Source organism: Lacerta agilis, chromosome 9 (assembly GCF_009819535.1).
Source record: "Lacerta agilis isolate rLacAgi1 chromosome 9, rLacAgi1.pri, whole genome shotgun sequence".
Lineage (NCBI taxonomy): Eukaryota > Metazoa > Chordata > Lepidosauria > Squamata > Lacertidae > Lacerta > Lacerta agilis.
In genome coordinates this window covers 8,881,618-8,900,376 of record NC_046320.1, presented here as the reverse complement: position 1 = coordinate 8,900,376, position 18,759 = coordinate 8,881,618, and the positions used below count along the sequence as shown (strand labels likewise).

At 43.5% G+C, this 18,759-nt stretch overlaps 1 protein-coding gene across 1 annotated transcript in view; it reads right to left on the bottom strand.

Annotated features, from left to right (window-relative positions):
- NWD2 (NACHT and WD repeat domain containing 2) overlaps positions 1-18,759 on the bottom strand; it is a 58,090-nt gene that overhangs the window by 23,734 nt on the left and 15,597 nt on the right. The window contains exon 2 of the mRNA XM_033160144.1: positions 4,347-4,435. Coding sequence (XP_033016035.1) covers positions 4,347-4,435 — 89 coding nt within the window. The remainder of the gene's footprint in view (positions 1-4,346; positions 4,436-18,759) is intronic.

Here is an 18,759-nt window from a genome sequence, read left to right as displayed (position 1 = left end):
ATGGGGTGTCACCCTTGTGACAAGCATGACACCCCTCCTCCTCGCTGGTCGCCCGGCAGCTCCGCCCCAGCAGCGAGGAGAAAAGCCCTTTAATAATAATAATAATAAAAAGGAAAGTAGGTGCCGGCAGCTGGCTAAGCAAGCAAGCCAGCCAGCCACCGCGTGCCGCCAATCGCGTGGGGGGGGGCAGTTCCCCTAACCCCAAGTGTCACCCCCACCCCAGGGCACTGCCCGGGGCGGCCTGCCCCCCCCCCGCCCCCTCGCTACGCCCCTGATTGTAGTTAAATAATTTTTAGTTACCAACAGGGGTAATCCTATGCAAGTTTATTTGGAAAGACATGCCATGGAATATAGCGGGGCTTGTATACTACCAAGTGTGCACAGATTGCTCCTTGAATTAGTTGCAAAGATTTGCATACAACCACCAGAATGATAGCTTCTGCATTGGGTATGTGTGTGTTCTGGCTGGAAAACATAAGGACTGCAGAACAGTTTTGCTAAAGATCACGGTCTTCTTAACTGCACAGGCACTTGAACATCTTTCTTGTTTGTATTTACACCCCCACTACTGCTATTATTTTTTTTCTGATGCTCCTGGCTGAATATGGCCTACTATTGTATTCTTCAGCATCTATTGTGCATCACAAGCTTCAGCCAATGTGCTAACTCTTGGATGCAGAAAGGTTTGAATCAAATAGCTCTTTTAATTATCTCAAGGATGTGTAATTTAAAGAAGGAAAGCAGAGAATTGTGAGAGGTTGGGGACTAACTTTTTTTTTTTTTTTAATGGCATGTCTGATAAGAAACTCTATTACCAGTATCTTAATGTAGTGTAGAACCTATTGAAATAATGCTAGGATTTATTTAGGATTTCCTTTCTATTGAACATATTTTGCAGGCTAATCCCCCAAATAAGGGATCTAGTCAAGGCTTGTGGAAATAAAACCTTACGGTATGGAAGCCAATGAAGGTACCAATATTAAAAAAAACAATAATTCTCTTCTTGGATCAGATTGAGGGGCCATGTGTTCTGGTTTTCCGTTAATAGCCAGCCAGATGCCTCTGGGAGTTCCCAAACAGGGCACAGTGATAAAAGCTAAGCCCTGTTCCTTGTCACCGGCATCTGGCACTGAAAACAGGTACTAAATGTGTAAGTCAAAAGTGCAGATTTTTCCCTTTTGCCCTTGAAGGCAGCAAACCTCTGGATTTTTACTGTTGATATATTGGGAACTTCTTCCAGTAATGGGTGATTGGATTTCCTCTTAATATTCAAATTTGCTAATGTTTCTGAATCCAACAACATAACTATGTCTAAGAACCTGAAAAAATAGGTGGCATGTATAAATGCCGCAATTTATAGCATCCGACACACGTAACTGCACTAATCCTTTACATAACTGAAGGAGCGTCTCCACCCCCATTGTTCTGCCCGGACACTGAGCTCCAGCGCTGAGGGCCTTCTGGCGGTTCCCTCACTGTGAGAAGCCAAGCTACAGGGAACCAGGCAGAGGGCCTTCTTGGTAGTGGCGCCCGCCCCGTGGAATGCCCTCCCATAAGATGTCAAGGAAATAAACAACTACCTGACATTTAGAAGACATCTGAAGGCAGCCCTTGTATTTAGGGAAGTTTTTAATGTGTGACATTTTAATGTATTTTTAATCTTTGTTGGAAGCTGCCTAGAGTGGCTGGGATGGGGTACTACTACTACTACTACTACTACTACTATTATTATTATTATTATTATTATTATTATTATTATTATTATTTCGAGTTAGAAGGGAGGGTGTAAAGTAACAACAACAGCAACAAAAATCATCCCCAAAGCAACAGCTACTTAATATCAGTATTCACACAATGTGCAACTGAAAGGCAATTTGTTGACCTTTAAAAAGAGAGGAACTTGCGAACGAAAAGCCTGCCCTTCAGCATAAGTTGGCATACTACTGTCCCAGTTCTGGTTTCCATGTGCCAGGCATAATCACATCATTGCAATTCAGTATTTTTGGCCACTGAACAGCAATACTTTGATGCCTGATTAGGTATGCACACATTCTGTTGTACAACATAAGAACCTAGTCCCATTTTGTGCGTGTGTTCCTCGTTCGTTAAAAATTATGCAAAGCTGATGCTTCTGTGTCACAGCCCTGCGACGTTCATGTTGTAGGAAAGACCAACATGAGCTGAGAAGCATCTGATTCAAAATCATTTACCCCTTACGGCTGATCAGCTGAATGTTCTGGGTTTTCAAACTGATGACAAGATAAGATACCAAGCCTGTAGAGACGATAGACAGCCAAGGAACTACTGCAAATCGTACGCACGAAAGGTCCATTAAAGGTAAGATATATTGTATATATTTTCGAGGCATTTGTATAATGCTTTATGTTACCTTATTGAGTTACAATTTATATAGTTACAATATGTAACAAATTATCAAAATCAGCCTTTTTACCTGAGGATTAGAAAGTAACTGATTTTTTAAAAAATTGGTTTCAAAATAACTTTTCCCGGGTACTGGAATTACTCCCTGTAGTAATGTAACCTGCTGGTGAATGTTGACAGCATTGTAGCCAAAAAAGGGTCACTGAGAAACAAGATGAAGATATCAGCATTGTTACACTAAGCCCAGGTTTGGCAGAAGTACAAAGGCACACAGGAATGTTACTTCCGATGTCAGTGAATACTTTGAAAACAAAACAAAACATAGCACACGTAATGGAGCAAAACAAAAATGGCCCAGTGAGAACTGAGCAAGAAGGATACTGACAAGCTGGAACGTGTCCAGAAGAGGGCAACCAAAATGGTCAAAGGCCTGGAAACAATGCCTTATGAGGAACGGCTTAGGGATCTGGGTATGTTTAGCCTGGAGAAGAGAAGGTAAAGGGGTGATATGATAGCCATGTTCAAATATATAAAAGGATGTCATATAGAGGAGGGAGAAAGGTTGTTTTCTGCTGCTCCAGAGAAGCGGACATGGAGCAATGGATTCAAACTACAAGAAAGAAGATTCCACCTAAACATTAGGAAGACTTCCTGACAGTAAGAGCTGTTGGACAGTGGAATTTGCTACCAAGGAGTGTGGTGGAGTCTCCTTCTTTGGAGGTCTTTAAGCGGAGGCTTGACAGCCATCTGTCAGGAATGCTTTGATGGTGTTTCCTGCTTGGCAGGGGGTTGGACTGGATGGCCCTTGTGGTCTCTTCCAACTCTATGATTCTATGATTCTACAGAGGTCCCAGATAATGGCAACAGATATTGCCCTTCCATTGAGTACATCATATATGTGTCTTATTACAAATGAGAAAATTGTGGGTTCCCCTGCCAATGGGAATATCCCCCCCAAAAAACTAGCCCAACTAATCCACTGTCTATAAACCATGATTTCTACACATTTCATTTAGATTAGTGTTAGCCATGGCAGGTGGAGTTATTTCATTTTTTTTAATGCATTTACTTTTCTTCCTAGTTGCTTATTGTTTAGAGATTATCTTTTGATATCTTGTAATCATGTTAAACCGTGAACCATTGTAGAAAACCTAAAAGTCAAATGCATTTGGTCAAAATTCAGTATCACTGTTGTGTCCAACTCATGAATCACTTCCCCAACCTGGTGCTTTCCAGATGTTTGGAGCTACAAGTCTCATCAGCCCCAGCAATTGTCCCGGCTGGTTTGGCTGATGGGAGCTCTGGTCTGAAGGCAAATGTCTGAAGGGTGCTAGGGGAGTTGAAAATGAGCTTGTGATCTCCGTTGAGTGAAGGTGAAGCTGGCAGGAAAACTATGGTGCCCACCTAGATTTGACACAGGAACTCATCTTTCGGACAACACCTATGTATGCAGGTCAAAGCAAGTGATGGATTTAGGAGCCTTCATTATTACGCTAACCTATCTGGCTCTCAGTCACTCACAGACCACAGCATGCTGGCCATTACTTGCAACAGGAGTCCAGTGCATGTCTTGTACATGCTCATCCATTCGCCCCCCCCCTTCTCTTCTGCAAGGCCTCCTCAAATTACTGGGCTGGAGGCAAAGAAGAGGAGAGGAATGGGTGGAGGTATATAGAGGCATTTGACACTCTCCTCATGGAAGTAGTAGCCAGCGTAGTAGGATATGTCTGTAGCCAAGGGTAAGCCAGGGAGGAGGAGAGAAGAGTGGGTTGCAATGAGCCCAAGCTGATCTTTCCCACAAGTGTAGCTACACCTACGTGTGGAATGATCACACCCCTTTAAAAAAAAATTATAAAACAAATTCTGCATAGAATGTTACTTTAAGGTCCACAGTCAGCATCAATCTAAAAGATTTTTTTCTGCATGTGCATCACAACTTAAATATTTAATGAGGAAAATGCTACCTGAAATTCAAGTCCGTAGTTTTCCCTGCAGAATTCCCGTAGTTTAGGATACACATGTTCTCGTAATGCACTTCTTTCTGCTACTGTATCTGCAGGCAACAAAGAAACGGAGCTTGTTAACAAGGGTTGTGACAACTGTGTATACTTAAAAAGCGCTGTGGTTTCATGCAGGAAAGAACACTAATCTTAAAAGCTGTGAGTGCCAGCTTAATGCAGCCATCTGAATTCTATGCTCCAGGGAATAACTTGTTGAGCCAAAATGCTTGTTGTGACATTTACCAATATTTAATTTAACACTCACTCCAATAATTCAACCTTGTGCTGTTGTGTATAATACATCATCATCATCATCATCATCATTAATATTATTACAGTTAGCAAGGAAGAAGAGACATTCCAAAGGCAAGCAGCAGCTCAGCAGTTATGGTTAATAAACATTTTAAAAGATTTTCTATTATACTTTATCATTTATCAATGCTACATTTTTTTTTATAAGTATACTCTTGCAAATGTAAGCTGGGGACAAACCTGAGTTTGCAAACTAAGGTACGATACACATATAACCATTAATGCATTGGAATTGGCTGTAGCCCTGCTGAGGGAATTCCTAGCACCAGACTTGAGTTTGCTATGAGTAGTGTGTCAAACTGTCCACTATGGTACATCACTGTAGCACAATAAAAGTCGATTCGGTCTTTCCTGGTAACTACTTCAAAATGTTGTAAGAATGGGAGGTTTTTACTGAAAGAGAAAGTTAAAGTTACCTAGGTTGACAAAATCCTTAGCAAATACCCTTTGCTAGACTCTAGGATCACTCACTGGAAAAGACTCCCTGGAAAAGACCCTGATGTTGGGAAAGATGGAGGGCACAAGGAGAAGGGGACGGCAGAGGATGAGCTGGCTGGATAGTGTTCTCCAAGCTACCAACATGAGTTTGACCAAACTGCAGGAAGCAGTGGAAGACAGGAGTGCCTGGTGTGCTTTGGTCCATTGGGTCACGAAGAGTCGGACACGACTAAACGACTAAACAAGAACAGGATCACTCACAATGAGAGATCTAAAATAGAAAACTAGATATGCAATTCAGCTCAAATGTGTATCAGAATGAAACAATGATCATAAATAAATAAAGATAAAATGTTTTGAACAATCCAATAATCCACAATCAGAGTTATTCCAGCAACAATCAATGATCTGGAGAAGGTTTTGGAGTGGAAGAGGTTGAACAAGCTTAAGCTTAAGCTTAAGTGGTTCATCTGGACAGAAATGCAAGCGGTAAATTCTTTGTTTCTTCTTATGACTTCATAGTGGGCCAAGCTAAGCATGTACTCTTGAAATAGATTGAAACAATAGTTGAGAACTGAATCAAGCAGAAGGCAAGATCTTCACTCCTGCAGATGATTTTGACGGCTGGATGGGGCTACCCACCTGTCAATTACCTGTCACCATAGAATCATAAAATTATAGAGTTGGAAGGGAACCTGAGGGTCATCTAGTCCAACCTCCTGCAAGAAGAATGATCTCACTGCAAGAAAATCATTTGTGGGCATGGCTCCAGGCACACCTGCAGAGGAAGAGCCATGGCATTGCCAACTTCAATTAAAGCCAACGCAAGGAAATACTGGTGCTTAAAGCAGCGATCAGCTATGAATTGGCACTTTTGCCCATGTGTTTATTCTGCAAACCACTTAAAAGGCAGAATAACTCTGCTTAAATAGAGTGTGTTAGTGTTTCTTATATGTGGAATGTATGTTAAAAATTCCTGCACACCCTCTGTCTTTCCAGGGTCTGGTGCTTCTGAGCTTGGAAAGGAAATGACACATAATTAAGATGGAATGAACTAATTAGGTTGAATGACAGATAACCTGGTTGAATTACATACAAATCTAAACTGACTTTTCATGATAAGAAGTCTGTGGGATTAGCTCACTCTAAAATAAAACAAGAAAGAGCTGTGCCAGAAGGGAGGTTTTCAAACGCCAGCCTTCTGCAGAGGAAAATACATACTTAAATGTCCTTTTCCTGCTGCCAAAATAGAAATGGACCACAAGTTATTTTTGTATCATGTTAATTAGGCATTCTGAAATCTGCACGTTAGTGGGCATGGGAGCCTGTTTGTAAAAAAATGAATTATGTGCCAAATATCTTTGAAGTCTCAAGTCACATAAGAATGTGTACAGATAACAGGTTTTTTTTTCAGACTGGCAGTACAATCCTACAAGTTTACCACCTTTTATACTGGCCCTTTCTGTTGCAGCTTTAACAGCAGTGTGATATGCACCAATTAGCAAATGATAATGTTTCTCCACCTAATTCTGGAAGGTCATCTGCTGTTAAAAAGAAGCACAGCTACAGGGCTGGTTGAGCCGCTGAAAATCCTAAGTATGACTGCCCTACAGTACATGTTTGCACGGGGACTGTATCAGAGATGACAATATAGCAGATGCAAAAAATAAAGCAGATGCAGAAGAGAGAATTTCAGCAGATGCAGCTTGCAATGCCTGCTCTTCTATTAAAAGTGAACAAGTCCTTGTCTACATTTGCTTCTGGCCACTCAATCTCAACACTACTGCTTTTAAGATCCTGTAAAGTTATGAGACGCAGGTGGCACTGTGGGTTAAACCACTGAGCCTAGGGCTTGCCGATCAGAAGGTCGGCGGTTCGAATCCCCGCGACGGGGTGAGCTCCCGTTGCTCAGTCCCAGCTCCTGCCCACCTAGCAGTTTGAAAGCACATCAACGTGCAAGTAGATGAATAGGTACCACTCCGTCGGGAAGGTAAACAGCGTTTCCGTGCGCTGCTCTGGTTCGCAAGAAGCGGCTTAGTCATGCTGGCCACATGACCTGGAAGCTGTACACCGGCTCCCTCGGCCAGTAAAGCGAGATGAGCGCCGCAACCCCAGAGCTGTCCGTGACTGGATCTAATGGTCAGGGGTCACACTTTAAAGTTATCTTATGCTGCCTGTGTTCAACTTCCCCCACCACCCCACCAACCTATACACTGCACTGTTTGTCTCATTGCACTTAAGAGGCAAGGATCAAAGTACAGCCTTTCTCAGGATCAACAGGAGATGAAACACAAAAAACAGAACTCACAAAAGGGCTACACAGCTAGTGGCAGCCAGGGCCGTCTCAAAGGGATCGTGCGCCCTGGCGCGACGATCCCTCGGCGCCCCCGGTGGGCCGCCTCTCCGCCCACCTCCCTCCCGCGCTGGCCGCCCCTCGGGAGGGGGGGTGGGCGAGCGGGGGATGGGGGCGTGGCGCTGCAAGCCGGCCACCCTCCGGCGCCCCAGCTGGAGCGCTGGGAAGGGCGCGCAAAGCCCCACGCTGCTCCAGCGCCACGTCCATCATCCCCCGAGGGGCGGCCAGCGCGGGAGTGAGGTGGGCGAGCGGGGGATGAGGGGCGTGGCGCTGCAAGCCGGCCACCCTCCGGAGCCCCAGCTGGAGTGCTGGGAAGGGCGCGCAAAGCTCCGCGCCGCTCCAACGCCACGTCCATCATCCCCCGAGGGGCGGCCAGCGCGGGAGGGAGGCGGGCGAGCGGGGGATGAGGGGCGTGGCGCTGGAGCAGCGCGGGGCTTTGCGCGCCCTTCCCAGCGCTCCAGCTGGGGCTCCGGAGGGTGGCTGGCTTGCAGTGCCAGGCCCCTCATCCCCCGCCCCATAGGGGCGGGGGCAGGTTGGGGAGGGGGCGCCCGGTATGCCGGCGGGCTCGCGGGGGCGCCCCTGGGGGGCCTGGCGCCCTGGTGCACCGCGCCACCTGCCCCTATGAATGAGACGGCTCTGGTGGCAGCCAAGTTCAGTCCCAGCTCCAATTTGAATGACAGACTGGCAAAATAAAGCACTCACTTATCAGTCTTACCCAGTTTTCAGTGCTTCAGGCAGGCTGCTCACAATCTATCTATCTATCTATCTATCTATCTATCTATCTATCTATCTATCCATTCATCTATGCCAAATTCATCCTTGCCAATTCATTCATTAACATAACAGGTTTCCACTCCCCTAAACAAACCAGTAATTTCAGCAGGCATTTTAAGTCATTTATGATTTTATGGATAGTTTTTAATTGATTTTATCCTTACTGTATTTGTTACGTTTGTTGTACGCAGCTTAGAGATGATTACAATTGTAAGTGGCATATAAATAGCATGGGGGCTGTAAATGGTACAGAATGAAGCAGCTAGAATGAAGTCCGCTATGGTTGTAAAAACTCCTATTACACCTGAAACATCTGCACTGCCTTTTTAATATATATATGGTGGTTCCCGAATGGCTTTGTTGCCGAACAAATCGGCTCCCGAACACCGCAAACCCGGAAGTAAGTGTTCCGGTTTGTGAACGTTTTTTGGAAGCTGAACATCCAATGCGGCTTCCGCTTGAGTATAGAAAGTTCCGGCAGCCAATCGGAAGCTACACCTTGGTTTTCGAACGGCTTCAGGAGTCGAACAGACTCCCGGAATGGATTAAGTTTGAGAACCAAGGTACCACTGTACCCTGGCCTTTAAAAGTGTAGTGTGAGTCTTTCACTGACCTCTCTGTAAACGGTGTTATCAGTTACAGTTTATGCTTCATGCTTTTATTGCTGGTTTTATGGTTTGTTCATTATGCATTATTTCGTGGTTGAGTTTTACTTCATAGAACCCACCCCGGGACCTTAGGGTGAAGGGCAACTAAGAAAAACTAGGAATAAATGGGTCAGTAAATAGATCACCAATTACATTTATTAGCATATCATGCTGTGTATGCTCTATTCAGTCCACTGCTGTTTGGAACTGGGAAAGATCGGCTTGAATCTGTTGTTAAATATAGGGGGCAGGGAGTGACATTTCAATCACACACAACAATATCCAGCGACGAATAATTCCCACTAAGCAGCATTTATTTCAGAGAAATTGCTTTGTACCGCTGTGTGCTGCTCATGTTACAAAAAGCTTTTGAACACCACCGAGGAGAATAAAGCCATCAGTCTTCTAGTGTTATGGCAATGTTGTCTCTGCATATAATACCCCAATAATCACAGCTATCTGCATTTCTACACACTCTTTCATCTGAATCTCTCAACCCCCTTTCCCGACATTAGAGAAGCTGAAACTGTATGAGCTGCCATTGTATAGCGAAAACTGCTTTTTTTTTTTTTAAGGTACAGCATCCTTTCTTCAGTAGGTTCTTGAGCTCCAAAAAAGTCCAAACTCCACCTAAGGCTTCGGCGAAGCTTTCTTTCGCCCCTTTGAACCGATCTGTAAATGTAGAGCACTTGCAATTGGAAGTCACAGATACGGAAAAACATCATGGGGGAGATGTACTTGGGAGGATTTTTCTTCTCTTTTCACTGTTCTTCCAGGCTTTCTTTTCCTCCTCCCAGCTATCTTCAGATGTATGCTACCTTCAAACAAGTAAAATAATCTGAGCTGGAGGCCAAGGTGATGACCCCACAGTTCACCATACTGTGGTTGCTTGGCAATCACAGGGATTGATGGTTCACATTGCTCAAGAGGTGCCTGGTTGAAGACCCTAGCTCCCATAGCTCCAACAGGACAGACCTTACCCTGGGCTCCCAAGGACTCGGCATACTTCTGCTTTGCTTTAAGGACAGGTATACTTTCCTCCCCCCATTTCTCTCTACCTCCATCCCTTCCCCAGCTACCCAATTGGCGGCCAGCTGGGTGCGGCGGAGCAAAGACCAAGTACTGCTGGGCTCCAGCCAACCACCTCTCCATTCGGTCTCTGGAGCGTCACCCACCCACCTCTCCCTCTAATTTTAAATGTGGTTTTCTTGCAGGCTAACCTTTTCCTTTTCAGGTCCACGGGTGTTGCTACGGTCGCACGATGGTTGCTGTTTCCCAGAGCCGGGAAGGAATTTTCCCCTGGTCTGCAGGTTTTGCTTTCCCCGTAGCAACTGTCACAACTTTGGGGCGGTTTTTAGCCCTTGGATGGAATCCTATAGTCTATCTTCAGAATGGAGGGTAGCATGGTTAATGCACCCCCATGCAGCCGCATTTGCTGGGCCCATTAAAGGGTTGATTGCGGGAGTCACTGGCCCAGAGCGGCAGCGTAAGGTCAAACTCCCTACATCAGGTGTGTAAATTCTCGTTTTACAGTCCCCTTCACAACACCTGTCAGCACTGCGCATCCTCAGACCCAACTGGGGCTGAGAGGGATGCCCCCCAATGCCTAAGCCAAGGTTTCCTACATCTGAAATGAAGAAAGCCGTGGCCTAATTTAATCCCATACACTTGTTGTCTTGTCTCCTTATTTACGGGCTGGCTCCTGGGCCGGGGGGTTAGCGCATGGGCTCACAACTGCGTTGTCCTCAATCTGATAATAATAAACAAAACTCAATGGAATCTGAAGGATGTCTGTCTTTCTCCCTCCTCTTCATTCTAGAGATATTAGAGCATCAATCATAATATTCTTGATAAACTTACTCACCATGGAAGAGAATACATTGATGTTTTAGCTAAGTATTTCCCCAAACCTCTAGTAACTAATAGATGTTTTTCCCCTCTTAAAGGTGCACTTGACTAACCAAAAAGGTTGCTTTTAGAATACAAAAGCTGCTTATCCTCAGATGAATTCACTTCCTGTGCAAACTTTCCTTTCCCGAGCAGCAACCCAGGCGCAGATTAATGTTTGGAGTGACAGATTACTAAATATACCCATAGTGATTCGGGATTTTAAAAGTGCTCACAATGGGATTTTCACCTACAGCATAATTCCAGCTTGCCTGGAACATATCATATCAGAGTATCAAACATTGGTTCACTCATCACTTTTGCCCTTCCCCTTGAAAATAATGTAAAAGGAGATGAATGCTGTTTGTTTGTTTGTTTGGCTTGCTTGCATTCATTCTTTAACAAGAATTATTTTTTAAGATTCTTGTGAACCAGATATTTGTGATGTCACAGGAACAAAACAAATGACACCTTGAACAACACCCTATTCAAACTGAACTGTCCCAAAATGCTTCAGAGAACTGTGTTACATACATTAAGGCTGGGTGCAGTGAGAAGGCCACCAACTACCTCATGATCTACAAACTTTAAATGAGTCACCTGCATTTTATTACACGCTCAGAATGTCTGGCTTACTGGTGCAAAGAAAGAGAGAGGGCTGGCAGAATATTAATGAATAATAACAAAAGCATTACACTTTTGCTATGCAGTCTTTCGGGTTCCAAAATATAATTCCTTCTGTATTTTAAATACAAATAAACGATACATTGTGTCTCGTTAATTCAATAGATTTGTTCATTGCATTCACTGCAATGCTACTTCTGATTATCGTTGTGTTGTTACACATTTCTTCTCCTTTTAGAAATCACCCAGGAAACATATTCTGAGTACAAGGAGTACTCATTTTCACAAATTAATTTTGATTGCGGTATTTCTGGTCCTTGAAGACTTTTCTTCAAAGAGCTCAAGGTTCACGCTAAGGTGCCTGGTGTATGAAGGTTAGGGAAAAAGGATTCCATCAGGAATGAAGGCATGCTAATATATTAATCATATTAGTTTTATTTTATTAAAACAATTATTGATTTTATTTATACTATTTTTTGTTAACGGAGATTGTTGAATGGCATTATATAAAGGGTCATAATAAATAAATAAATGACGATAATAAAGTAGTTTGGGCTGCTGGAGCTAGCTGACAAGATGCATCTTCGAGGAGGCTCAAAGTGTGCTGTCGCATATGGGACCCGACACTGCTTTAGGACGAACACTGCCTGTTTGTGTGTCCGCTTGCTTTCTGCGTCATCTACATATTTGTAAATATATAACATTTGCAAATATGACAAACACGTAATAGATCTCCAGTGTTCTCTCTTCAGATCAATGTATTCAAATGTATTCCCACTCAAAGACCTGGGTGGGGACTAGGGTTGCTGAATAATATTGGCCTCCAGGCTGCAGTCGTGGCCAAGACAATGTCTACGTACAAGCGAGGCTGTGCCTGCAATACAATATTCTTTTCTGCATCAGGAAAGTTATATGCATCATTTTATAGGCCTGACACCAAGTGCAGGCTTTTTGGTTTCACCTGGTTTTTGGCCATCTATTGTTTCACCCAGGTTTTCCTCCATATGCAACAAGTTTCAGAAAAGTAAATAATTTGGTAAAGTAATCTCTGTGGCGGCAGGAGTCCACTGCACACTTTTAAAATGAGCAACATATGAGAATGCACATGAAATGCTAAATACAGTCAGTGAATGTAGTTGTGAAAAGTGCTCAGAGGGAAGATAATACCTTAAGAGTTTCGAGTCCCTGCTTCAGTTCAGGGATGACCTAATTACAGTGCCTTTTTTTAGTAGACTCCTAGTTTCACAATGTGCTGCCACCAGTAAAGTGTACCGGTTTATTTCCCTCAAATTTACGTCTGTCTATCTTTTCATTTTCATAATGCTGCATATCAGGCACATAAGAAGCCAAGTGTATATTCTCTGCGTACGACTAAAATTAAAGTTGGGTAAATGTCAAGTTAGGGATGTGGGTGGCGCTGTGGACTAAACCACTGATACTCTTGGGCTTGCTGATTGGAAGGTCAGCAGTTCGAATCCCCGTGACGGGGTGAGCTCCCGTTGCTCGGTCCCTGCTCCTGCCAACCTAGCTGTTCAAAAGCACATCAAAGTGCAAGTAGATAAATAGGTACCACTCTGGCGGGAAGGTAAACGGCGTTTCCGTGCGCTGTTCTGGTTTGCCAGAAGCGGCTTAGTCATGCTGGCCACATGACCCGGAAGCTGGACGCTGGCTCCCTCGGCCAATAAAGTGATATGAGTGCCGCAACCCCAGAGTCGTCCGTGACTGGACCTAATGGTCAGGGGTACCTTTACCTTTACCTTTAAGTATCAGGTTGCTTGCTCCAAACATGAACTGGGGACCCTTGAGCGGCCTAACTTAACAAAACCTACCACAGTGCAGGTTGGGATGTTCAGTTAGGCCATTGGAGATGGCCAAATCCCTGCTTCGTTGATAAAAAATAATTATGCCTACATTCCGGAAGACACACTTGCTGCACAACTCTAACCAGTCTTTTTAAATACATTTTTTATTAGATTTCTTTTGTTATACCAAATTGCAAATACAAGTATCCAATTTTACATTTTACACCTCCCCCCTGTTGACTTCCCTCATCTTCCCCTTCTGGTTTGTTACATTACCAGTATTTGTTATCTTCTGCATGTTAAATAACTTTAAGTGTTATTGCATTATCTTTCTTCATATTTTACTTGAATGAAATTGTGAATGTTTATTCAAAACCTGTCAATGAGTCCATCTCTTTTTGTTGTTTCTGCAAGTTGTGAAAGGTTCCCTTTAAAGTCACTATTGTCCTTTTCATGTAGTTTGCCTGTTAACTTTGCTAATTCTGCATAATTCATCAATTTTTCTTGCCATTGTTCTTTCATTGGTACTTCTCCAGTCTTCCAACCATGAGCTAATAAAACTCTAACCAGTCTTAAGGATTGCAACCTTAAATACCAACCTCCTTAAATACCATGTACAGCCGTACCTTGGTTTTTGAACAGCCTAGTTCTTGAACATTTTGGCTCCCAAACGACTGAAACCCGGAAGTGAGTGTTCCTGCAGCCAACCAGAAGCCGCACTGTGGTTTCCGAACGCTTTGGAAGTTGAACGGACTTCTGGAGCGTATTCCATTCAACTTCCAGGGTACGACTGTACTGAATTAGCCGATTATAAATGTATAAAAACATACCAAACTTGTTTGCAGTAAGCATGACTTAAAAATACACACACACCATAGTGGCCATAGTCAATCAAATCTTAGCTTAATACAGCAATATGTTTGAACCAGGAGTGATAGCTAATAGCTTCCAAACAAACCAGGACCTGGAAGCCAGCTTTAAACCATCACTTCATATTCGGGCTTGCTTGGAGGCTCTTCACTATAGCGTTTTTTCAGTCCTCCCTGAAGCTCATTTTGCACACTTAAAAGACACCAACTCCATATGCCATTCCCTTAAACCACATCTTTAAAAAATAATTCTAAAAGTCCACAGATATTATGTAGCATTCATAAATTGTAGCATTCTTCATTAACAATGCTAAAAGGTCCTTCCCATATATAGAAACAAAACACTAAATATAACAGGATGGATGAAAAGTTACACGTTTTTATGCTACTTGCTCCAGGAGTTAATAACAAACTGGGTGCCATTTTAGGTCAAGATCTGCCGAAAGAGAAGAGGACATAATTTATGTACGCTACTACAGCGGCGAGAATTTTGATAGCACAAAAGTGGAAGACTGGAGAAATGCCAACCAAAGAGCAATGGCAAGAAAAATTGATGAGCTCTGCAGAACTGGCTAAAATGATGGACAGACTTCGAGATAAGGACAACAGTGACTTTGAAAAAGAGTGGGAACCATTTATAATATACTTGCAGAAACAAAGGAAGACTATCGACTTGATGGCAGGATTTAAATAAACACTCACATCTTTATTATTAACAAAGGAGCAGATAAAATGATAAAGGAATGATATAGTGGATTTTTAAGAAACAGCAGCATGTAATAAAAGGGAAACAAACCAGAAGTGGAAGTTGGGGGAAGCCCAGGAGGGGGGGGGGAATGAGGTGATGTGATATAAATGTTATGGATATGAAATGTATGTAATAATAGAAAAAGAAAATTGAATAAATAACAACAGCAACAATGCAATCTCACACTCACAATGTATCCCTAACCATGTCTACTCAGAAGCAAGTCTATTTGACTTCAGTGAGGCTCACTCCAAATCTTCTCCTTGTGCCAGGTGGCCTTTGACACATATTTTGGGACCCACCCCATTCTTCTGCTTGCTGGTATTTTTTTTTTAAAGGCTGATTTTAAAATTGCATTTTTATATTTAGGGTGAAAGGTGTGGAAGAATTCCTATCAATATTATTATTAAATATCATTATTAATAATCCCAATGAAGCCACTACAAGCCCTTGGAGGAAACTGCTATGGGTGCAGTTAGCAGTTTGATGTGTGATTCCCATAGGGAAGATGTCATAGGCAAAGGGCTAAAAGCCCATTTCCATTCTCTGTAGCCCTAATCCAAATGTCCCCTGGAGTTGCTTTTAATATTGCAGATTGGTTAAAGGTGTGCAAATACTTGGTTTTGTCTGTCCTGAACCCAGTGAGCAATCCCCATGTTCCAGAGCAGCTGAGAAGGGAAAAGCCCTCTCTAATATTCCAAATAACCACTGATTTCACATATCCTTGCTATATCTCCCCTTATACCATCTTTTTATTAAAGTAAAAACACCCAAACGCTTCCACCTTTTGTTGCCTTTTTTGTTGTTCCCTTCTGCACCTTTTCCTACTCTAAATCAGCCTCTCACCAAGAGCCCACAAAAGTTACTAGCCTTCAAAGAAATTCACTAGCCTCCCGGGGGATGGCAGAAGAGGAACAGTGGGCTATGCCTTCTGGCCCCATAGCACCATACTTGTTTTCTATCATGGGTGCAAAGGAGGGACGGACGAGGTGCTAATTCCCTCTCCTACCAGCCCACTCATTGGCCTTTGTGGAATTCCTTTTCAGCTATGGCTACCAGTGCTTAAATACAGGGATGACTTAAATGTAGTTGCATGTACTTAGGCTTTGTTTCATAGGGATGCGGGTGGCGCTGTGGTCTAAACCACAGAGCCTAGGGCTTGCCGATCAGAAGGTCGGCGGTTCGAATCCCCGCGACGGGGTGAGCTCCCGTTGCTCGGTCCCTGCTCCTGCCAACCTAGCAGTTCGAAAGCACGTCAAAGTGCAAGTAGAGAAATAGGTACTGCTCCGGCGGGAAGGTAAACGGCATTTCTGTGCGCTGCTCTGGTTTGCCAGAAGCGGCTTAGTCATGCTGGCCACATGACCCGGAAGCTGTACGCTGGCTCCCTCAGCCAGTAAAGCGAGATGAGCGCCGCAACCCCAGAGTCATCCATGACTGGTCCTAACGGTCAGGGGTACCTTTACCTTTTAGGCTTTGTTTCAGTTAGGTGGGGGTTTTTTTTGGGGGGGGGGTGTTTTAAGGAGTGATTTGAGGAAGACACAAAGATGGCGCACAAGGGCCAGGAAACGATAATGGGTCATTTAAGAGCGCACTCAGCTTTTCGTGACTGCGATAAGAGTTGGATATGCAGCATATGCTGATGCCAGGAGTACATCAGGAAGCAAGGCCATCTCTTTTCTGAAGCCATCACTAGCACTGTAAATTGCAGGTACTCTGCCCCACCCCCAGGATGCCCAGTGACGACCACCAACATCACTTATGAGGCCCACATACATAAGTCAATAATTAGGCACATTGGATGATGACTCAAGTTGCAGTAAACAGAACTAAATGACCCATGAAGCCCTTTCCAACTTTATGCTTGTATGAGCTATTCTAGATTTATTTGAACATAAGCATGACTGACTCTGCCCTCCGATCTGATCCTCTGTTATCCTCCCTTAATTAAATCCCCAGAAAAGAGGATAAAGTAGCTATCTTAAACTCTGCTTACATTAAGGAAAATGCTCCAAGTTCTAAAAATATTCCTCGATTATTATTCCGGCTGAAATCATCAAACTTTTTCCTGTAACCTAGATTATAAGCACCAAAGTATCTTGAGCTACTCCAATGCTATTAGTGGAGTCATAACATGACATGTGCTAATTCTTCTGCCGTCACTAAAGGCAATGCTTACAGGGACCTACACAATGATCACATTTCCCCCCAGAAGCTTCTTTTATCAGAAGTGTATCTGCTGGGCACTTTTCAATTTTATGAAATTAAAATCAACAAAGAAAATGTCTTTCATTTCAAACTGAAAATCCTGGCGCTCAAATCATATACTTGTGTGCTCCCATAACCAGATTCCAACAATATATGGGGGCAGATAGGCACACGTCAGCAATGATGCCAAGTCAGCAATGTATAATACACAAGCAAGAATTGTTTGTATTACATGCTATTCATGGCAAATGGTAACCAGTTTAGGCGAAAAAACAGCACAAACCCATCTAAATAACAGGTGGGGGGGTTGTTAAATAACTGGTGGGGGCATGCTGTGTTTCTTCTGGGGTTGTTTGTCCACCTTTGGGCCCCACCCTGCACTCAGTTCTCACCTGTGGCTCCAAGAAGCTGCCAGCATCCGACAGTGGCCACATCCTAGCAAATTGCTTCAATTGGCTGGCTAAACCAGGCGAGGATAGCCAATGGGTCTCAAACCCTCAGTGAGTTAGGGAATTCCCCTGCATACAAAGACAGGCTCTTGTGGATTGAGCAGGTAAGACTTATAGGGGGCCCAACGGTCAAGAAGGGGGTTTCTGCATGTACTGTACAGGGAAGTGAGGGGCAGATGGGGCTCATCAACATGGGAAGTTAGTCCATCTAGAAGGCAAATTCTGATCCTAAACCTCTGCTGCTATGCGGGATATATTGAAGAAGAAGAAGAAGAGGAGGAGGAGGAGGAGGAGGAGGAGGAGGAGGAGGAGGAGAAGAGTTTGGATTTGATATCCCGCTTTTCACTACCCGAAAGATTCAAAGCGGCTCACATTCTCCTTTCCCTTTCTCCCCCACAACAAACACTCTGTGAGGTGAGTGGGGCTGAGAGACTTCAAAGAAGTGTGACTAGCCCAAGGTCACCCAGCAGCTGCATGTGGAGGAGCGGGGACGCGAACCCGGTTCCCCAGATTACGAGTCTACCGCTCTTAACCACTACACCACACTGGCACACTCATATAGAGGATGTCATATAGAGGAGAAAGGTTGTTTTCTGCTGCTCCAGAGAAGCGGACATGGAGCAATGGATTCAAACTACAAGAAAGAAGATTCCACCTAAACATTAGGAAGAACTTCCTGACAGTAAGAGCTGTTGGACAGTGGAATTTGCTGCCAAGGAGTGTGGTGGAGTCTCCTTCTTTGGAGGTCTTTAAGCAGAGGCTTGACAGCCATCTGTCAGGAATGCTTTGATGGTGTTTCCTGCTTGGCAGGGGGTTGGACTGGATGGCCCTTGTGGTCTCTTCCAACTCTATGATTCTATGAAATCTATTTTATTTTCCATTTTTACTGGTTCTCCATCTTCAGCTGTTCGTACCCTTAAGTATACCGAGTTCATCCATTACATTACATTACAAAATTACAATACCTCAGAAATGTTAAGGGCTAGTTTTATTTTATTTTTTTTATAAGATTTTTTATTATTTTTCCATTAAAACAAAGAAAGAAAAAACATAACATAAACACCAACATTAACACTATAAAAACACAATACATAAACACAATAAAACAATAACAGTATAAGCAAACATAAAGAAAAAACATATACCAACCTTAACCAACACTTATCTTTGTAATATCCTTGTTACATTCTTCTCTATTCGGGGGACTTCCCCCGTTCCCTCCACTGTCTTCAAAATCATGTATATATTCTAGGTAGCTTTATTTCCTAT